This window comes from Carya illinoinensis, chromosome 9 (genome assembly GCF_018687715.1).
Source record: "Carya illinoinensis cultivar Pawnee chromosome 9, C.illinoinensisPawnee_v1, whole genome shotgun sequence".
In the NCBI taxonomy this organism is placed as follows: domain Eukaryota; kingdom Viridiplantae; phylum Streptophyta; class Magnoliopsida; order Fagales; family Juglandaceae; genus Carya; species Carya illinoinensis.
Genome location: NC_056760.1, coordinates 35,964,518 through 35,988,021, shown reverse-complemented (window position 1 = coordinate 35,988,021; position 23,504 = coordinate 35,964,518). Strand labels below are relative to the sequence as shown.

Sequence of the window (23,504 nt, the reverse complement as noted above, 5' to 3'; positions counted from 1 at the left end):
TGAATTGCAATGATTTTCTTGTGTGTATCTGAAAGATAACTTGCATCTGTACATCCAACTAACTGTGGACTTGATCCATGTTGATAAAATAATCACAATTGGATCTTTCTGCTCATCACTACTCTTCTGGAGTTTTTGTAAATAACACAGTTAGTGAAGAATTCATCAACATTAAACCGCTAACCTCCTTTTTTAATAAAAACGGTGGCCAGCCTTTTTAGATCAGACAAGCACCGCGAATTTTCAACTCTTCTGTAGGTTTCAGGCGTGCTGTCAGGCGCCGCAGAGCTATGAAGCTATATTTCATCTCTTTTCTCTTGTTTCACGAGAGATGTTGTATCATAATTTTCTCTATAAAAGAGATATTCAGCTCATCTTCATTCGCATCTCATCTTCTTCACTTTTCTGTAATCGTACTGCATTTTTACTCTGCAATCTCTTTCTACATTCTTATCTTACAATGACTTAGCGATCTTCTCATGGCCAATATATGAGGTACTCTGCACCTCGTTCATCAGCTGTTCCTACTTCTACCACAGGTGCTATCATGCAATATAATGATCTGACTCATAGGTCAGATAATGAAGCTATCTATGAGCTTGTGAGTCTCGGTACCCGATACTCATCATCCATTGTCGCATTTTCTCAGCGACTGCAATCCAGAACTTGTGGAGTTGACAATCTGCACGAGAATATTGCTATACTTCAGCGACTTCTTCTGGAGTCCAACATGAAGATAGAATCAATAAAGCAAGAGAATAGGAATTTAAAATCCTTACTTAAATCTTCTTTTCGATTGCTCATCCCTTTAGATATGGATGTCATGCAGATTCTTGAAGAACAAGAGCATTTGAAGAATGAGGCAAAGTGCCTCAAATTTCTGTAATTTTTTCTTCAAGATAATAAAATAATATTTCACAAATATTCATATTTGTGTTTCTATCTTCTGGTAGATGTTCTGTGTGCTTCATTTTATTTCTTCTTTAATAATGCACACTTCTTATCAAACCCATAATATGAATCTGAAATACTAATTGTATTTAAAAGATGGTATTTCATGACTAATAACATCATCCATCTTCCCCTTGAAGCCGCAAGGGTTTCAGATTTATATTTCAAATATGTGCAGTTTCATGAGCTCTTCTGGAACTTCAATGACATTTAAATCATATATATAAACTGCAATAATAGCTTGTTTCCATTTGCGTTTGGATTGCTTTAGATCATATAAAGATTTTTGAAACTTGATAGAATACATATTTCCAGATGTATTCATATTAGAAACTTCAGACATTTTCTATCCTTCAGGGATTTTCATATATATATCATGATCCAATGATCCATATAAATATGCAGTTAATCATGCATATCCAAACTCTCGGTAACTTTCAAGCTAAAAATCTCAATATGATTTCAACCACTTTAAAATCATATCAATATTGTTTCTTCGAGAAACTAACTTGTGATTTCTATATCACATTTTCATATTAAAAGTTTCAGGCTTTTTATATCATGTATATAAATATCCACTGATATTTAACAAAAATCATCTATTTGGGTGTTTGGACTTCAAGTTCATATTTATCACATTTTACTTAGTGATATCAATTCTGCAGGAATTGAGAAACTAACTCGTGATTTATATATCACATTTTTATTTCCTTTTTATAAATACCCACTGACATTCAACAAGCATCACCTCTTTAGGTGTTTGGACTATAAGTCCCGATGCATCATATTTTACTAGTGAATCAATTCTGCAAGAATTGTTTCTTTCAAATTTGGCCAATATTTTACGTCGGTATTTTTCGACGGTTCTTGATTCACTTTCATCATTACTTCTGGTAATGTCAATTGCCATCTCATATGGAAATACGTTGTCGACAACGATTTTATTTCTATCCATAATTTCTCTAATATTCATGAAATGTAACGAGATCTCGTTATTTTCAGGTACCTGTCTCTCTTCAAGGGAAGACATTTTCATGAAAAATCTCTTCAGGAGACACTCTTCAGGAGATTTATATAGGAGAATTTTATACAGAAAATTTGGATGGACTTTATTGTTTGTTCTGTGTGTATGGCCTCTTCAGGAGCACCAAATTATTTGTGCTTTTCTCTTTTGAGATGCTCTATCTTTTGTATCAATATGTCTCACATGCCTTTAGACATGTCTTTAGACTGCTGAATTTCTTAATTGTCCTACAGGGACTTCAATCCTCGCTGGAATTTTAGCAGCTAGAATGTGAGACATTTTTATCTTATTGCATCCAAAATTTAATTATCATCTGAACTTCTGGTTCGCATCAAGATAACGTCGAATTATTTCATCTTATTTGCTTCTGGCAAATTTTTCTTTCCACTTCTGGTGGTAAGACTTTATAGTAAAAGAATCTTCTGGTTCTTTTATGGACGTCCATATGAAAATCATTCGACTTATCATAATTGATTTTGGATGCCCTTTTTGATGCATCATAATATTTGATTCAATAATTTGTATAATATCATCTCAAAGAAAAAGTTTATAGCTTTTTCAATACAAGCTTCTGGCCCGAAATCATATCACGTCTAATCTCTTAGTTTCTTTGAATAAAACGCATCATTCTTTTCACTTCAGGGAATAGAATGATATAAATTCATTATCATTCACTTCAGGGAATGATGTAGATCTAGTAAGACGTGACTAATGATTCTTATCAAAAACTCATTATTTTGCTCAGTCACTGAAAGACCAGATATAAATTTAGAATATATTGTGAACGTTTGCATTTCATATTGCTACTTCAGGAGCATACTTGATATTGCTACTTCAGGAGCACATTCGAGACGGTCATTCAAATATATATTCTTTCCACAATTTCAATTATGCAACTTCAGGTGCATAAATCATAATGAGCTTTTGGTACAAGTATCAATCATTTAAACTATGAGATACTCAAAAACTATTATTGATTTAGGGCGATCCTTCAGGGATGCTCCATTTTCATTTTCAGATAAATCATATCATCAATAAATCATATCATCAATAAATAAAACTTGTATCTAAACTATATAAATAAACATAGAATTTATCAAGTAATAATAATGAATATAATCATAAATATTCACCTCAGCAATAATATATTAAAAACTTACTTAATATCCAGCATCATATAAGTAGAAAAATTACTAATGAGAAGAAGAATTAATTCACCATCATCATCATCGCGTCACAAAGTAAACCTGTACCAAAAAGAAAAAGAAAAGAAAGACTTTTCTTGCCATCAGATTTGGTAATATATACTATCTACGTTAAACCCCGATTATGCCAAATAGTTAGGAGTAGTGGACAACTATTTTTGACTAAATAAGACTAATGTGGATGGTAAACAACCATTTTTTGACTGTAGCTTGGTAAGCAGTCATATTTGACTTTGAAAAGGCTCCAAAACCTTTTTATTTTATTTTTCACCACCTTGTCCTTGTTTATGACTTTTCTCATTTGATTCCTTATCTACGCCGTGCCTTTCCGTAAATCTTTCCTTTATTTTGGATTCTTTTCCCCGACAGTATCTTACCAAATCCTCCACTCATCCTCACCAAGTCTGTCTTCTTCTCGCCCATTTATTTTCTTTATCTCCTTCACGGATGATCAACTGTTTGACATGACTCAAAGTCTCTGCCTTCTTACGTCAAATACCACCGTCCAACAAAACACGTCTTTATGTCTATGAGAATTATAGCTAGGGACTACGATCTGGTTGCCATTAATGAAATCACCTGCAAAAGATCCGAACGTCTCAGCTGTTAGCAACATAACATCTTAATTTGGCAATCAAGTAAGGAAGAATTCGTCGATGACGCGATTCTCGCGTGGTATTGCGGCGAATTCGTGGTGGCTAACTCAATCATTCTAATTGATTATTGAAAAAAGAAATTAGCAATAAGGAGACGTTCAGCTTTTAACATGGTTGGGCCCCATTGTGTCTATATCCACGCTCATTGCACCACCTGCAACACAATATAAAACTCCATGTGGTACTGAATCTTCTTTTAGAAAGGCAGAGGATGTGGTTAGCAGGTACAGAGGCCTCAGTTGGGTGCCGGTGCTCAAGACTAATCCCATCGTGTGGTTGAGTTTCTATCATCAGCAACTCCATTACAAGCACTGAAGAAGAAGTTGCAGATAAGGTGTCGTTGAGTTCAGCATCGGCGAATCCATCTGGAAGCTGCAACGTCCGAACCAACGACCTAAGGATGGAGGCGTCCGGTATACCCTACACATGGAGCACCGTACTCGTCCTGCAGTGCCAAGTTTCAGGCCGAGAAATGAGGTCTTAGATGCACCGAGTTTGAACGTGAGGTCGACCCACGGTACCAACGGTGAGTTCTGCTGGATCTGCTTGTTGATGATGTAAAAATGACCCAGTACAAGGAGTGTAGGTCCATAGCCTTGTACGCTGTTACGTCCGTCCGAAACTGGGAAATCAAGGTACGTGGCTCCCAACCACGAACCCAGATGAAGAATCGGAAAGACTCTGCTGGAAATCTTTGATCGGTGAACTTGCCTCTGTTTTCATACGGACCAGTATAATATTCAGGTTATGTTTTCGGAAAATGGTAACTCCAGGGAACCTCTGTCACCGTCCATCTCTTGCAGTCGCGCCTTGGCTTTTGGATCCAACTTCCCATCACCGAATGATTACTCTCCCACGGACCTGTCCATGAAGTTCAATACTCCGGACAAGCTCACACCAGTTGATGTCTCCTTCAGAGACAGATTGAGTTCGTGCGAGCGAGTGATGAATTTCAGAGGAAAGGCAGAAACGAGAGTATGATTGGTAGCGACAGATTTCAGATCGGTGATCATGGATTGTAACGAGAATCATGCTGATAACGTGTTATGAACTCAATGAAAAAAAAGAGAGTTTCAAGAGATTGAGAGAGAACGAGAGAGGAGATTCTCTTATTGATCTGTATATCATATAACATCAATATACTCATATATATAGGGTTATAAAAGAGACTATGCTTTTGACAACTAGTACTATGTATTTGACGGCTAGCTAATTATGCTTTTGACGACTAGCACTATGCATTTGACAGCTAGTTAAATGTGATCATACAAGATGGTTTATAACAAAGTTAATTTTTCCCAACAATTTTCCTAAAGTTGGATGCCCTCAAAGACTTATTTCCCGCCTTTCCGTTCTTTAAGCCATCCACAATTTGGTAGCTCCTCTCTCTCACAGTATCAATGGACGACAAGAAAAGGAAACGTCGCCGACCGGAACCGAGCTCCGACGACGAAACCAGACTCCCATTCAAGAACCGCCTCAAACCCGACTCGATTATCCTCGAATCCCTCCAAGACCTCCTCAGAACTCACTCCGCTTCATCCTCTAACTCTAAAACCCTAACCCTAACCGAACTCTCCCTGGCCTCCACATGTCGCGAGGTAACCGACCTCTCCCTCCCCTCCGTCCAATCCGCTATCGAGTCCCAAATCTTGAAGATCGCCCACTCCATCCTCTCCGGCCACGGCTTCTCCTTCGACGTGCCCTCCCGCTCCGCCGCCAATCAGCTCTACGTCCCGGAGCTCGACCGCATTGTCCTGAAAGACAAAACTTCCCTCCGCCCCTACGCTAACATCTCCACCGTCCGCAAGTCCACCATCACTACCCGTATCCTCCAGCTCATACACCAGCTCTGCTCCAAGAACATCCACGTTACCAAGCGTGACCTCTTCTACACCGACGTCAAGCTCTTTCAGGACCAGACCCACTCCGATTCCGTTCTGGACGACGTCTCTTGTATGCTCGGCTGCACTCGCTCCAGCCTCAATGTCATCGCAGCTGAGAAAGGGGTTGTTGTGGGTCGGCTGATTTTCAGCGATAATGGCGACATGATCGATTGCACGAAAATGGGAATGGGCGGAAAGGCCATTCCCCCCAACATTGACAGAGTTGGGGATATGCAGAGCGATGCATTGTTTATACTCCTGGTTGAGAAGGATGCGGCATATATTCGATTGGCCGAGGATCGGTTCTATAACCGGTTTCCATGTATAATTGTGACGGCAAAGGGGCAGCCGGACGTTGCTACTCGGTTGTTCTTGAGGAAGATGAAGATGGAATTGAAGCTCCCCGTGCTTGCACTGGTGGATAGCGATCCTTACGGGTTGAAGATTTTGTCCGTTTACGGATGCGGCTCCAAGAACATGTCGTACGATAGTGCTAATTTGACGACCCCTGATATAAAGTGGTTGGGGATTAGGCCGAGTGATTTGGATAAGTATAAGATACCAGAGCAGTGTAGGTTGCCAATGACGGAGCAGGATATTAAGACCGGAAAGGATCTGTTGGAGGAAGATTTTGTGAAGAAGAATCCCGGATGGGTTGAGGAGCTGACTTTGATGGTGAAGACGAAGCAGAAAGCGGAAATTCAGGCTTTAAGCACGTTTGGTTTTCAGTACTTGTCTGAGGTCTATTTGCCACTCAAGCTGCAGCAGAGGGACTGGCTATGAGAGGCGTAGTTTGAGCCGGCAGAGGATTTGTGTAATGGTAATTCCTTTGTGTATCTCTTTGTTTAATTTGCATTGGGGATGAAAAATGGGAATTTCTCTTTAGTTATGCTGAAACTTCCCTTGTATGCCTTCAGCTGATCAATAATAGTAATGTCTGTTTGTTGAGATAACACGTCTATATTGGGATTAATGGCCCTTGTAAAATCCAAAATCAACAGCGAAAAATCAAATGTTTGTTTCTTTCATTGATGGGCGGTGCTGAAGGACAAAAAATGGGTCTTCCTCTATAATGTCGATTTTGTGATTATCTGCGCAGCCAAAATGTTCCTTCTGTGATGATGTCTCTGCAAGTTCCTTCGTTGCGAAATAAGTTAGACAACATCGATAAAATCTGACCATTTGCAGATGTGTGGATCCTATCCACTTTGGAGGAAAAAGGTCAACAAGATTATGACCGGTAAGATACATGGAAACATATCAAGAGGCAAAAGGAGCAGATGAGAAGGGCTGTTTTTATTTAACAATTTTTCAAAATTGCATTCAATTGTTCTGCTACTTACATTGAGGCCATACGGGGTTTTTACATGTAGCTACTTATTCCGCTTTGAAAGCAAAATGTAAAGAATATAGCATATTTTATACATGTACAAACTCTTTGAACTGATTTCACATACAAAAATAATCATTTTCTAACGCCACCTACTCTTCTTTGTAACCAATAATGCAATGACTTCCTTGTGATCTTTAACCTCTGTACAATTGCAGGTCTCCTAGTGGAACATTCCAACTTTGCAGGTAAACTATTTCTTCCTATCAATTCTTCTAGGTTTAAATCTGATTCAAGAGTGCATTCCAAATACGCCTTCTCATGAAGTGCATTTCTAGGTCCTGCAGAAAGAACCTTAAGCCCCAATTCATCCCTCAGAAGTTTAATCATCGCATTTTTCACCTCTAAATTGTGCCTTTCTGCACTTGTATCTTCTTTACTGACTCCTAAGATGATCAAGATGTCATCTTTTACTGAATGTCCTGCAATGATAAACCATTAAGTCATCAAAATGAAGTTGTACATATCGAATTTGGGTTTTCGATCCATTTGCTCAGTGCGGGACGTATATGTGACTCTGGATCAATGCAGATGTACATGGACGAGATTCATTCATACCATGAGTATGGTAGTTCTCTTTGAACATTCGCAGGACAGCAAGAACGACAATCCGAGCTTCAAGCTGTTGTTACATATTGAAAAACCGTTTGAGAAAAATCATGAGAAAACATATGATATAATTCTGAAAGACTACAAACAAGCGAGATAGCAATCAATCTAAACTACAATCTATCGAGTTAGCGTCCACTCCTTGAATCCGGTAAAACACAGTTGTGACTTTGATCCATGCTTGGAACCAATATCAATCGTAACTCTACCAAAAAATATGACCGCTTTGACGTTACCCATACCTTTGTTAGCCCCTGAAGGTCAATAGCTAGACTCTCAGCTTCACTCTTTTGCAAGTGCGTAGCAACTTTTTCAAGAAGTATACTTTGAGGTCTCCCAAAGTTGGCCTTGTTGCAGGAACTGAACTCTCCATGGCTTTGATTCGCATCTTGTAGAACTCCTTCACACCACTCCTCTATGAGCGCCTCCAGATAATAATCATTGGATTTGTACCTACATAAGCACAGAGTATGGATAGCAAAAAGAGTGTATTCAACTAATATCTAATTATCTGTCACGTATAAGTAAGCCCATTACTTGTATATGGCAGAGCATGTATATATGAACTGAAAAATGTTCAGCACAGACGCAATCAATGGAAAAATATAGAATATAATCTGATTGAAAACTAAATGAGCAGTTTTTGGCTGCAAAATCTTCGGCCTTGTGAATATCTTCACTAACCAAGTAATAACAAAAGCACGCTAGCTCATAAGAGCACCCCAAGAGCAATCTTCAACAGTATGCGAATGGTTTGTACATCCAATTACATCACAATAAACAAGGCAAAGTTAAAACAAGATTGGCACACCAGGAGTCTGATACATCAGTTCTTACAAAACATAATCAAATGCAATATTCAATCCTCGCTAATTGGAAATGAAAAATTGGCCCAATTTTACCTAGATAATAGGTGGTTTGCCATGGAGCTTATTTCAGTTTTCAATAAAACTTGGGCCTCATCGGACAGTCAGAATATGCAAAGATGGTACCGGGACAATGGTCATGGCAAGAGAAAAATGATTAGACTAACCCATATTTAGGTGAGAAATTCATCTGCAGTAATGTAGTATTCCATCTACAGTAAAAAATTATTTATTTCCAAACATAAAAAACTCTAATCTCAATTTATTTTATCTCTTCACTAAAATATATTATTTTATTACAAATAAATATTTCTTTAAAATCGTTCACCCCTGGGTGGCCCAGATCAGGTGGCTGGCCACCCACAAGCAGCAGCAGACCAGCCCCACCTTTTTTTTTTTTTTTAATATAGATAAAATAAATATTTAATATTACACAAATTCATTACACATTTTTAAGGTGGGGTTGACACTTAACAGAAAATCCAGGAAAACTTTCATCTCAACTCTGTTTCTTCATTATTCATCAAAACCTTCCCGACTTCTATAAATCAAACATAGTCTTAAGATAATATCCCTGATGAATGGCATAAAGTGGCATTCATGAATATTAGTGATCAGTTAGATAAGCTTCGCTGCCAGTGAGGACCCACCCAGAGAATCGATATTGCTCAACACTTGACAGTACTAATGATGCAATGCAATTAATTGATAGATAAATGATAAAAGCAATATTCACAGTTACTTGGACAATTTATGAAATATCGGTAAAATCCCTTTACACTAACATACCCTGCCTTCCGCATATCTTGATATATGGACAGGCATTGTTGTACTTCATGTAAGGAACCATATCTGGTGCGGGCCCTTAGAAGTGTATTATAAGTCACCTGAAAATAAATATCTTGAACGAGTTATATAAAGTGAAAGAACTTTTTTCCCCTCCCTGTCACAGTTTTCAGAATGCCTTTCACAGCGAGCATACATAAAATTGTACTCAGAATGCAGTGCGAAACTGCCATCTACAAATACCATGCAGAATCATTTTCATTTACAATATCTTCCCTCAACTTCCAATATTATACCATAAAATTCACACTGACGCATAAAGAATGCAAGCAGATTAACTCTAAGCACGTACCAAATTTGGACGTATCTGATAGTTTTTCATTTCCTCAAATAATGAAAACGCTAGCTTCAAATTTTTATTTTCCACGCAAACCTATAAACCAAGGGCACAAGGCATAAACATCTTAATTAGTGGTCATGACAAGACATCTTTCCTTTTTTATTGGTGTCCGGTGTCCAGGACAAAGTCTTGACTTATCCCAGACAAGACAACTATTTTACAACCGAAGTAGTGTCAGAAGAAAGATTTAACCTTGATGGCTGTTGTATATGCAACAACATCTGGCTGAATTCCAGCACCAAGCATGTGTCTCAAAATCTGCACTGGAAGAAAAAGTAGTTATACGAGAACTAAGATCTTGATGAAAGAATGTAAATAAAGACCAGAGTAGCAAAAAGGAAAGGATAATGTTGTTTCTGTAAATGAGTTTTAGATACAGTTCTCACCAACATCAAGAATAATTCTAGGGTAAGTATTCAGCTAATTCTAGTGTAAGATATTCAGCTAAACATATTCAGAAAAGTTATGCAAAAAGGAAGAGCAAAGATGAAGTAGATCAATATTAACTTGAACATTACCTGTATAGCACCTTCTACATTGCCCAAGCCTCCACATATATCAATCAAAATTGACCAGCTAATATGATTCGGGGAGAGACCTACTACTATCATCTCATCCATCAAGGCATTTGCACGGTAGTAATCAGTACCACAAGCCTTCATGAGAATATTGTAAGTTGCAGTAGTGGGTGTAAAGGGAAACTTCTTAGAAAAGTTTAAGTGATGTGAATTAGATATGCAATTTGCAACAGTACTACTACAATTTTCTTCCGCATGCTCTGTACTTAAATTGCTAGATGTAGTATTGCTCTTGTAATCTCCACTAGTAGTCTCTATGACTCTACTTCCCTTCCAAGACTGGAAAAGACGGAAGGCCCTGTCATATTGGCAAGCCTCAACACAAGCATGTAAAAGAATGTTGCAACACTGTGTGTTGGGTTCGCAGCCAGCCAGCAGCATCTCTTCAAACAATTGAATTGCCTGCTCTACAAGACCTGCATTGGCACAGGCGCTGATCAATGATGACCATGCAACAGTGTTAGGAGCCACACCAGCTGACAACATATCATCTTTGATGTTTAGTGCCATATGCCACAATTTTGCATCCGCAAAGACCTGCAAAGTGATGCACAGGCCATGAAGATATGAAAAAAAGTAGCCCAAGAGTCTCAAATAACCAGTCTACACTTCCGCAAGAAAAAGGGAAAAGAAGATCTATGAACCGCCCAAAACAACAAGATGGTGAAGACATTAAAATTAAGGTTCATATACATTGAGTTACCTTTACAATAGTGCTGTAAGTGAAAACATCCAACTTTAGTGCTCCTGTTGATTCCAAATGCTGCACCTCCTTATAAATGTCTTGGGCCAAATCAACTCTGCCAGCAAGACAGCATGCCTTCAAAAGGATATTATAAGATGCCATATCTGCCCTGACACCAAGATTCTGAATGCATAAAAAACAGAGGTAGTATTAAGTAACAAAGGAGATATACTGGCTTGCTAATTAATGCATATTTTCTTCATGTTTTTACCCTGAAAAAGAAATAGCAATGATACAAGCTTGAAACTTAAAATTATCAATTAAATTAATAAAAATGAAGATTGAAGGAAAAGTATAAAGGATGCAGCATGGTAAGCATGCTAACCATTAAGAGTTCCACTATCGTGTATCTTTAATCAAAACATGGCAGCAGAAAATGTTAAAAGCCTGGAGGTTTTTGGAATTGACTTGGGATCATTCACTCCAATTGGTCAGACGATGAGTCATAGAAAATCCAAAGTATACAAGGTAACTAGAACCCACCAAAGGAGAAATCTTCATGTTTTGTAGAGAGAGAGAGAGAGAGTGCAATACCTGCATATTCTTGTATACATCCAATATGTAGCTCAAATCATGAGCGTTCACGTTCATGAGACTGTTGAAAACATAAATATTCGGGGTGATCTTTTGGTTGAGCAAGTCCTACAAAAAAACTCATGTGAAAGAAAGCCCAACACTCAATGGCAGCATAACATCTATAATTGTCCCAAAACAAAGCAAACAAGGATTACAAAAACACAATCGTTATGAACCTCGAAGAAAAAAAAAAAAGAAAGAGTAAAATTTTTTCTCACCGTGTGGCCAATTCGCATAGGAGAAACAACACTATTTAGATGCACATTATCTTATTTCCCCAGAGCACTCTGAGATTAAGGATCATGTTGTGCATTATCATGAGCAGATCACATGGAGGCCAAGCCTGGACAAATTAGTACTTGAGACCATTGATCAATAGCAAGTAATGTGGCTTAAGAGGCCTTTCGAAGAGGTTGAGGTTTGTCGAGTGGTCAGAAGTATGACTAGTGACAAGGCACCAAGTCCATATGGGTTCATTATAGAGTTCTTTCAAGCTTGATGGGATGGGATGTAATAAAAGATGATATCATAAAGCTATTCCAAGAGTTTTATTCCTATGCTAAGTTTGAAAAAAGTCTTATAGACACTTTTATGGCCATAATCCCTAAAACTGCTAGAGCAATGGAGGTTAAAGATTATCACCTAATCAGTCTTGTGAATGGGGTGTATAAGATAATTTCTAGAGTTCTTGCTAAATGGCTAAGCATAGTAATAGAGAAGATTATAATGGAGCACTAAAATGCATTTGTTATAGGCGCAACAAATTCTAGATTCGATGCTTATTGCCAATGAATGCCTGGATAGCAAACTAATTCTACTGAACCAAAAATGATTTGTATTCAGCAAAAAGGGAAAAGAACCAAAAATGCGTTGTGAGCTAGATATGGTGAAGGCAGATGATCATGCCAACTGGAAATTTCTGTTTTATTTGCTTGGAAGGTGCGGTTTTTAGGTGAATGGCACTTTTTGATTAGGCATTGTATATCTACAGTTCGTTTCTCCATGTTGGCGAATGGTTCTCCAAGTTGCCTCTTCAAGAGCTCCTACGGGTTGAGGCAGGGCAACCCACTGTCCCCATTCCTTTTCATGATCATCATGGAAGCATTTTATAGAATGTTAGCAGCAACGGTGGAGGGTGGCTTTGTTCTGGATTTTTGGTGGGGCGCAGTAATTGTGTTGTACTCAACATTTCTCATTTGTTGTTTGCAAATAACACATGATATGTTATGGGGTGAACCAAAATCACCTCCATTCTTTGAGGGCTCTTCTTGTATGCTTTGAAACTATTTATAGTTATGTGAACTCAGCCAAGTTAGAGTTGGTTCCAATGGGAAATGCCCCTAAGGTTGGGTGGTTCTAGCTAGCATACTGGGTTGCAATATATCATCTTTGCTCATGAAATACATCGATCTTCCTTTGGGAGCCTCCTTTAAGGAGAAATCCATTTGGGAAGGTGCCATTGAAAAGATGGGGCATAAGTTGGCAAATTAGAATAGGATGTATACGTCAAAAGGTGGCAGTAAGGATCACCTTAATTAAGAGCACTTTTTCTAGTTTGCCCACTCCTTGTCATTCTTCCCTTTGCCCTCCTATGTGGCAAATTGTTCCAAAAGCTCCAACATGATTTCTTATGGGTTGGAATAGAGAAACGTTTAAATATCACCTTATTAATTGGGATTTGGTATGCTTTCCAATATCTATTTTATATATATATATATATAGTTAATAAGAAATTTTATTACCAAGAATAGGCAAAGCCCAAGTACACAAGACGTATACAAAGGAAATACCTACTATACACTAGAAAACAAAAAAGGTACGCTCTCCAATATCCAGGGAAGGGTTGGGAGTTCGCAACTTATTCATGTTCAATTGAGCTCTAGCATTACTAGCTGGAGAGGTAGGTTCTGTGGAAAGTTGTTATTGATTCCAAGTTTGGTAGTGCTTGGAGGGGTGGTGCTTGACTGAGGTCCATGGACCATATGGGGGGTCTATGGAAATATATCAGAAAAGGTGTGGGCTCTTCTCTAGACGCAAGACTTGAGGTGGGTGATAGTTCCAAGATCAAATTTTGGCACAATATATGGTGTGGAGATAGGGCCCTTGATGATGGTCTGCCAACGGTACATAGAATTGCTTGTGAGCATGAGGTGTCAATGGGTAACTTATTGGAAGTCTTTGGTGGCTCCACATGGTGGAATGTAAGTTTCCTTAGAGCGATTCAGGACTGGGAGATAGGTGCACTCACAGAACTCTTCAACTAACTATTCTCTATTGGACCTGGAGCTGGAGGCACAGAGAAGATGCTTCGGAGTCTATCCAAGAAAGGAAAATTCAGTGTAAGCTCATTCCACAAGGACCTATTTTCGCAGGAGAGTTTCCTCTTACCTTGGAGAAGTACCCAGAGGAGTACAGTGCCACTCAAAGTAGTTTTCTTTGCCTGTTCAGCTTCCTTAGAGAAGATCCTAACCATAGACATATCAAAGGAAACTAGGGTTTTCTTTTCTTAAGATGTGGCAGTCTCCTAATAGGATATGTTTTCTAATAGTTATCTTGTATTTAAATTCAACTTGTACATATTTAGATAGGATAAAATCAGATTAGTTCAGATAGAGATAAAGATTTAGTTTGTTGAGATTAGATAGAGATAAAGATGTAGTTTGTTGAGATTCAAATTTGAATTCTCAATCTTATCTTTGTAATTATTTCTATATAATGAGAAGGAAGCACCTCAAATGGATTATTCAGCCAAATCTGACATGGTATCTAGAGCAGGTTCCTAATTGCCATACCTTCTACAAATTTTTTTTTTTCCTGGGATTGTATTCTTGGTCTGTGTATTCTCGGCACTTCTGTGCCTTCGTGCTTATCATAGACAGCCAGGGTTCTCTTAGTCTGTCGGCATTTTTTGTGCTGATTTATACTGTTTTCGGCAACTGGGTTGCCTTGTTCTGGCACTCGGCTGTTTAGTGACTTTTGTGCTCTCGGTCCAGACCACCAGGGAATTTTTTGACACTCTCTGTCTCAGTTTCTGGCTCTCGAGACTCTGTTTGGTGGGGATTTCCCAGTTCTGGCCATTTTTTTACTCTCGAAATTTGACAGGTTTGTTCTCATGGCATTTGAAAAATCTGATTCCTTGTGCATTCGTTTCAATGGTAAAAGTTATTCTGCATGGGCATTTCATTTTCAACTTCTTGTCAAGGGAAAGAACTTTGGGGTCATATTGATGGCAATATTCCAGCCCCAGAAAGTGCTACGGAAAAGTCTAAATGGGAAAGTAAGGATGCCAAGATCATGTCTTGGATCCTAAGCTCTATGGAGCCTCACATCATTCTCAATCTTCGACCCTACAAAACTCCAAGGCTATGTGGGAGTATTTGAAGAGAATCTATACTCAAAATAATTCTGCTAGACGGTTTCAGCTAGAATTTGAGATGGCTAATTTTTCTCAAGGTGCCTTATCTATAGAGGAATTCTATTCTGGTTTTTCAAATCTGTGGGCTGAATACACTGACATTGTGTATTCCTCTGTCACTATTGCTGGTCTCCCTCATGTGCAAAGAGTGCATGAAACCAGTAGGAGGGATCAGTTTCTTATGAAACTACGTCCAGATTTTGAATTTGTTCATTCTCAATTAATGAATAGAGATCCAGTTCCTTCTCTCAATGATTGTTTGGCTGATTTACTTCGGGAGGAGCAACGGTTATTTACTCGGAGTACAATGGACCAGCAGCTGGCTCCTCCAGCTCAAGTGGCATTTACAGCACAAGGGAAATCAAAGGGCCGAGACTATAGCACTACACAATGCTATAGTTGCAAGGGTTTTGGTCACATTGCCACCCATTGTCCGAAGAAATTTTGCAATTATTGCAAAAAATCTGGACATATTATCAAGGATTGTCCAATCCAACCACCTCGAAAGCAAGAACGTGCCTACTCCACTTTGGTTGATTCATCAGGTGCATCCTCTTCTACAGCTCCTACTGCTGCCACTCATGTTTCAGTGCCTGCTGGTTCCAGTTCTACAACTCTTACTCCTGATATGGTACAACAAATGATTATTTCTGCCTTTTCCGCTTTAGGCCTCTCAGGTAAAACAAAATCATCCCCTAATTCATGGCTTATAGATTCTGGTGCCTCAAATCATATGACTAATACTTCCACTTCCTTACATAATCTTCGGTCCTATAATGGTCCTCTCAAAATACACACGGCAAGTGGTAGTTCACTACCAATTTCTGCCGTGGGTGATGTGTCTACTATCATTCGAAATGTTTTGGTTTCTCCTAACCTTTCCTCCAGTTTACTTTCAGTTGGACAGCTTGTTGAAAATGATTGTAATGTCTCTTTTTCATCTTCTGGTTGTGTTGTACAGGATCGAGTGTCCGGGAGGATGATCGCGAGGGGTCCTAAGGAGGGTCGGCTATTTCCAATAAATCCTAGTACAGCTTTTCTTGAGTCTAGTTCTTTTATTTCTTGTCATGCTGTCAAAACAAGTACTAAAGATTGGCATCGTCGTTTAGGCCATCCCAATCCTAATGTACTCCAAACTTTGTTTAAATCTGGTGCTATTGACAATAAAAATTCAGTTTCAATGGAAATGAGTTCTTTTGATTGTAACTCTTGCAAACTTGCCAAAAGTAAAGTGTTACCGTTTCCACAATCTGGTTCTCATGCCTCTCGGGTGTTTGATAGAATTCATAGCGATGTTTGGGGTATATCTCTGGTTATATCACATGCTCACTACAAGTATTTTGTTACTTTTATTGACGATTGCAGTAGATTCACTTGGATATATTTTCTTCGTAATAAAAGTGAACTTTTTTCTGTTTTCAAGGCCTTTTTTGCACTCATTCAGACACAATTTGCTTCCTCTATCAAGGTCTTACGATCTAATTCTGGTGGTGAATATATGTCTCATGAATTTCAGAATTTTCTTCAAGAAAAAGGTATTCTTTCCCAACGTTCTTGCGCATCTACACCACAACAAAATGGGGTAGCTGAACGTAAGAATCGACATTTACTTGACATGGTTCGGGCTCTTCTTATTGATTCATCTGTTCCATCTCGTTTTTGGTGTGAAGCATTAGCTACTGCTGTCCATTTAATTAATCGATTGCCCACACCAGTTTTACGTAATGTTTCTCCCTATTTCATACTATTTGGTCACACACCTAACTATTCTGATTTGCATATCTTTGGTTGTGTGTGCTTTGTTCATCTCCCACCACATGAAAGACATAAATTGACTGCTCAATCAGTTCGGTGTGCTTTTCTTGGATATAGTTCAACTCAAAAAGGATTTCTTTGCTACGATCCTAATGCACGAAGAATTCGAATTTCCAGGAATGTTGTGTTGTTTGAACATCAACAATTTTTTCTCTCTCATGTTGATCCTATCTCACCTAGTTTTTCAATTCTTCATGATGAGCCCATTCCCTTCCCCATGGCAAATCCAGATACTTTGTTTGCTCCAGTGACTCGTTTTAAACCTGGTTTTGTCTACACTCGACGTCATCGCACTCCTTTGGCCGAGTCTTCTATGACTTCTCAAGATTCTCCTCCTCCGGCACCTGATCCGACACCCACCATAGCTCCTATTGCTCCAGTTCTTAGGAAATCTATCCGTGTCTCTCGCCCACCAGATCGGTATGGTTTTTCTTCCCCTACTTCTATGACTGCTACATTATCTTCCATTGCTATCCCTTCTTCTTACAAACAGGCTATGGAACATGAGTGTTGGAAGCAAGCCATGCAAACAGAACTTGATGCACTTGAGGATAATCAAACTTGGGATGTGGTACAATGTCCTCCTTCGATCAAACCCATTGGTAGTAAATGGGTATACTCAGTCAAGCTTCTTTCCGATGGCTCACTGGAACGATACAAAGCTAGATTGGTTGCTTTGGGGAATCGCCAAGAGTATGGCATAGATTATGATGAGACCTTTGCTCTGGTTGCCAAGATGACTACTGTTCGCTTGTTACATGCCGTTGCTGCTTCTAAATCTTGGCAATTACATCAGATGGATGTCAAGAATGCTTTCTTGCATGGCGATCTAAAGGAAGATATCTACATGAAGCTCCCATCTAGTATGCCTATTTCCTTCCCTACAGCTGTATGTAAATTGAAGAAGTCATTGTATGGTCTCAAACAAGCTCCTCGAGCTTGGTTTGAGAAATTTCGTAATACTTTGCTAGGGTTTTCTTTTAAGCAAAGTAAGTACGATGCTTCCTTATTTTTGCACAAGGGCAATGTTGGAGTAGTATTTTTGTTGGTTTATGTAGATGATATTATCATCTCTGGCTCGGATGGACCATTGATTCAAAAACTTCAGCAACATCTTCATAATGTGTTTCACATTAAGGATCTTGGGGATCTTACCTACTTTCTAGGGTTGGAAGTTCGGTCTCAGCCACATGGTTTATTTCTCAATCAACACAAGTATATTCAAGACTTAATTCAGTTAGGGAGATTGGAAGATACTACTCCAGTTGATACTCCTCTGGAGGTGAATGTTAAGTATAGAAAAGATGAAGGCGAACTACTCCCAGATCCTACCTTATATCGTAAGTTAGTTGGTAGCTTGATTTATCTCACCATCACGCGCCCTGATATCTCTTATGCTGTCCACACTGTTAGTAAGTTCATGGATTCACCTCGACATCTCCATTTGGTAGCTGTTCGTCGGATTATTCGTTATCTACTTGGGACTCCTAATCGTGGACTGTTCTTTCCTAAGGGTTCTTCTCTTCACTTGACTGTCTATAGTGATGCAGATTGGGCTGGCTGTCCAGACTCTCGACGTTCTACTACTGGATGGTGTGTCTTCCTTGGGGATTCGCTTATCTCTTGGAAGTGTAAGAAGCAAGATTGTGTATCTAAGTCATCTACAGAAGTTGAATATAGGGCAATGTCTGCCGCATGTTCAGAAATCATGTGGTTGCGTGGTATTCTTTCAGAACTCGGGTTTGCACAAACACATCCCACACCTCTTCATGGTGATAATACAAGTGCCATTCAAATTGTAGCCAATCCAGTTTTTCATGAACGTACAAAGCACATTGAGGTTGATTGTCACTATATCCGAGATGCCTATGAGTCTAAAGCTATCATTCTCCCTCATGTGCCAACTGAACACCAAGTAGCTGATATCTTCACCAAAGCTTTAACTCGACAACGACATCAATATCTAGTTAGCAAATTACTGCTAGTTGACTCACTAGCATCAATTTGAGGGAGGGTATCAAAGGAAACTAGGGTTTTCTTTTCTTAAGATGTGGCAGTCTCCTAATAGGATATGTTTTCTAATAGTTATCTTGTATTTAAATTCAACTTGTACATATTTAGATAGGATAAAATCAGATTAGTTTAGATAGAGATAAAGATTTAGTTTGTTGAGATTGGATAGAGATAAAGATGTAGTTTGTTGAGATTCAAATTTGAATTCTCAGTCTTATCTTTGTAATTATTTCTATATAATGAGAAGGAAGCACCTCAAATGGATTATTCAGCCAAATCTGACAAGACAACCTAAGGAGACGCCAAGTCATAATTATAGAGTGGTGTTGCATGTGCAAGAAGAAAAGGGAATTAATTGATCACTTGCCTCTTCACTGCGAGGTAGCCAAAGCACTATGTAATGGCTTCTTTGGCATAATGGAATTAGCATGGGTAATGCTGAGAAGGGTGGTAGAGCTCTTTGCAAGTTTGAAAGGTTTATACGCAATCCACATTGCAGTGGTGTGGAATATGAACCCTATATGTCTTCTATGGTGCACTTGAAAAAACAGGAATGGTCAGAATTTCAAAGATTGAGAAAGAACAATGGATGAACTTATATGCCTCTTTCAAAACAGTTTGCCCCTTTGGGCACTAGCTACAAATTTCAATGGACTAAGCTTCCATGATTTCCTTGTATCTACTTCTACCTCTTAACTAGGTGTCTTCTCTGTAATCTTCCCATGTACCTGGGTTTCGCCTATACTTTATTATCAATAAAATCCACTGAAGCTTAATGTGATGCTTAAAGCGCTCATAGAATGAGGGACCTTGAGCCATTGAATTCCAAAACTTTTAACCTGGTCATGATAATGCTCACCATATTAACCACATTTGGAATATTTTATTTATTCTCTTTATAGAGGAAAGTTATATCTAAACATCAGGTTTTTACAGATCTCACAGATCTCATCATCACCTGCTCCCATCCCTCCCCCCCCCCCCCCCCCCCTCTCTCTCTCCTCCTCCTCTCTTAAAATACTGCATTTATGCAATTACCTTTATATCTTTTTTTATAAGCAATTACCTTTATATCTTACGTGATCTTTTTCTAAAGTCAAATTGTTTTAAAGCCTTTGTCACTACTGTTTTCTATTAATTTCTTCAAATCATCCCTACATGTTGAGCTCCATATGCATAAAGGGAGTTACACACCATGCCAAAGAACTCAATTCATGGGAAAAAAGGTAAAAAGAGAGGGAAAAAAAAGATTGGTAACATGAGAACTAAATCATAAAAAAAATAAAAAATAAAAAATAAATTAAAAAAAAAAAGGGTGCATTAGTGTCATCTTAAAAAGATCCCTACCAAACAAACAGTCACAAACAAGTTATACAATTAAATTAATATGACTTAGTCAAAGAAAGTACCTCATAAATGTACCTCGATTTCATGTAATCTCCACAAAGGCCACAAACATCAATCATTGTGCGGTAGACATACATATTAGGACCACTGATGGTTTGCTTGGATGCCTCATATGCTCTCAAAGCAGACACCAGGTCCCCTTTCTTTCCAAATTCATGTATAATAGTACAGAATAATATCTGCGCATGTGGAAGAATACAAGCATACCTGCAAAATATGATAGTTATGCATAAGTGGTAAGTTACATAAGAACAAATGGCATACATTAATACATTAAATGGGCCCCAAAGCTAGACTCATGAAAATTGAGCCATTTACAAAGCAAAACTTACATTATAGAAAATATAACAGATTTAAACAAAAACTTATCTGGCAAAGATGTCTCTCTAATGCCTATTGAGAGAGAGAGAGAACTTGAACCTGACAAAGACATATGAATAACAGAAAAGTGAATGATACCTTATAGCCAGTTTTGGGTTACGTTTGTCAACACAAACTCTAATAATCTCAGAAGGCTTCAGTAATTCTTTGATTGAGAAACGGAAACCTGAATTAAGGAATCATCTGTTATCCAATGCGCAACAGCCAATTGTGACAAAGTTAACAGAGACCATAAATTCCCACCAAAATATACATATAAGAAACTTTTAATTTATTCTCTACTCCTTTCTAGACAAGCCCCTTCAGTTTAATCAAGAACAATCACATCACAACACCTCAAATTTAAGTACTTTAAAAATAACTACTAATATTTCTTTTTCCTTTTTTCATGAATAGGAAATTAGAGCCTACCTTGAACTTGAAACCAACACAAAACTTTCTAGAGGTAATACTCTCTTAGACCAAATATAAAACCAAGAGCCCTGCAGCCAAAAAGGCTAGATATAACAATGTAGCTGCACTAAAGTAATACAAAATATAAACAAATTTCCCCATCAATATAACAAATTGAAAAAGTTCTTGTGCTAGAAGAATTCAATCATACAATAAGCTGCAGAAAGGAGATAAACCAAAAAAACACAAAACGACAAAGTAATCATAATAATTACCTGCAAGAACCGCCATTAACTCAACAACTTCTTCCACTTCCCCGCATTTCATAAGGCGGCGGCACTCTATGCCCAGCAACTCCGTAGCAGACCGGTTAGCCAACTTCAATGGACTAACCCGAAGCTTCTCCACTTTCCTTAAAACATCAATTACAGTCCGAACCTTCCCCCATCGAAGACACGTCAAAATCCCCTGGACCAAGAGCTCAGAACTCAACGCTGCGAGAAACTTGGAAGTGTTTGCCCCCGAAACAATAACGCTTTCCACAATCATTGAGAAGTCTTCGAGCCTCCCGCTCCCTGCGAGCTTCGATGCAAGGTCGGCATAATACTTTAGGAGGACGCCCTGGCGGGCGGAGCGGAGAGGAGAAGGAGAATGGAGGATGGGGACTAGCGGAGAGAAAGATGGCGATGGTGGTGATTTAGAAGAAGATAGCTTTGTGGGGTTGGGAAGGGAGGACTTGTAGGGTTTGGGGGAGTGGTGGAGGTGGAGGTGGAGGAAAGGAGTGGCAATGGAGGAGGAGGAGCCAAGGATGACGAACTCTTTCATCCTTGGCCAACCGTTTTGGGGATGAAAGTGGGGTACTATAGGCGCTTTGTACACTACAGTGTACGCATGGCGTTTTGATTGCTTTTGGAAGGCATGACTTCGCTTTAGTTAGTTAGATTTTAACCCGGCCTACAGAGATCACACCCAAGAGATAAGAGATCAGTCGATCAAAGAACGTCAATGGCTAAAATGCCAGACCACACGACCACCACGTAAATCGAAAATCTGTGTTAAAAACCCCATCCTCCTTTATCAAAAATAGAAGGACGTAAATAAACAAGAATATACGTAATTTATTAAATCTATTTATTTTAAAGAGTGAGTTAAATTTTTAATAATTATACGTCGTGAAATATATAAATATTATATAATTATTTAAAATATAAATTTTATTATTAAAAAATTAATTTTTTTTATATGAGTTTCATATTTATTTATTTTTTTAAAGTGATTGTGTAACACTTGCACACTTACAACTGTAAGTATCATTTCTCTTAAATTGTTTATAATTTTATATTAAAAAAATATCAAAAATTCTATATATAGTCACTTTTACATATTTTTTATGTACTATACTGATGTGATTGACTGCATCATTTTTTTAATATAAAATAATTATTTTGATCAATCATATTAATGAAGTGAAATATGTAAAAGTGACTATAAAAATTCTTAAAATATATTTTTATATTTATCTCATTAAAGAATAATAGTTTATAAGAAATTCAAAATAGAAATAAATAGATGTAAGATTTGAGAAATAATAATGTTAGATACAATTTTAAAATATACAAATCTTATACATACGTTTTATAAAAATAATATTAACTTCCAATATAGATTTGATTCTAAATATCTTGAAAAACTCAAACTCGGAGCTAAAAGTATATATTTACATTTCGAAAAATATCCGAATTTCTTTCTTTTATAAAAACCGAACTTTTAAGATTTAAAAAATAGTTAAAAATAATATAAAGATAGAATTTAAGATTAAAAATAAAATAAAAACAGAAAAAATAAATAAAAAATAAAAGAGCCACAAACAGGACTCAAGAGGTGGCCCTCGTGGGTGGCCACCAAGGGCTGTCCAAATAGGTGGCAGATGGTGGCCTTGAGTGGCCCTCTTTGTTAGCTTTTTTATTTTTTAATTTGTTTTTAGTTTTTTAATAAGACTTAGGCTTTGTTTAGATAACAAGAGTCTCACGTCTCATTTCATTCAATCTTATCTTAATATTCAACCACCATAACATAAATACTTTTTAATTTCAAATTTTTAAATTTTTCATCTAATTATTACGAATTTTCCAAACTTCTTAATCAGTCCGGTCGATCCGATTTTGTACATTTTTTAGTACTAAATCGATATGCACTGATTTTAAAAATTTAAGAATCAGTACTAGACCGTTTCAATATTGAAACTGAAATTTTTTATTTTTTCAGTTTTGGTCTGGTTTGGTCCATTTTTTTGATTTTACAGATTATCTATGTTAGTAATAATATAATGTTTACAAATACGAAATTATTAGTCTATTTATATTATAATCTAATTTTTATTCTTTTTTTTTAATAAAGCAAGAATACTT

General features: G+C 37.8%; 2 protein-coding genes across 3 annotated transcripts; one reads left to right on the top strand and one right to left on the bottom strand.

Annotated features, from left to right (window-relative positions):
* The first annotated feature begins 5,065 nt into the window (after positions 1–5,065).
* On the top strand, positions 5,066–7,203 carry LOC122277396 (DNA topoisomerase 6 subunit A). 2 transcript variants are annotated; one of them, XM_043087369.1, is made up of 2 exons: positions 5,066–6,542; positions 6,911–7,203. In XM_043087369.1, the coding sequence occupies exon 1, from the start codon at positions 5,237–5,239 to the stop codon at positions 6,503–6,505; it is 1,269 nt and encodes a 422-aa protein (XP_042943303.1). In that variant the 5' UTR covers positions 5,066–5,236; the 3' UTR covers positions 6,506–6,542; positions 6,911–7,203. The 2 variants fall into 2 exon arrangements, with proteins under 2 accessions (XP_042943303.1, XP_042943302.1); XM_043087368.1 differs by having other exon boundaries at positions 6,822–7,203.
* On the bottom strand, positions 7,002–22,093 carry LOC122277395 (pentatricopeptide repeat-containing protein At5g02830, chloroplastic). Its single transcript, XM_043087367.1, has 12 exons — positions 21,372–22,093; positions 20,782–20,869; positions 20,325–20,529; positions 11,631–11,738; positions 11,055–11,219; positions 10,292–10,888; positions 9,966–10,031; positions 9,726–9,806; positions 9,377–9,474; positions 7,964–8,174; positions 7,671–7,734; positions 7,002–7,534 (listed from the first exon to the last, which is right to left on the bottom strand). The coding sequence occupies exons 1-12, from the start codon at positions 21,919–21,921 to the stop codon at positions 7,188–7,190; spliced, it is 2,580 nt and encodes an 859-aa protein (XP_042943301.1). The 5' UTR covers positions 21,922–22,093; the 3' UTR covers positions 7,002–7,187.
* Between the last annotated feature and the right edge of the window lie 1,411 nt (positions 22,094–23,504).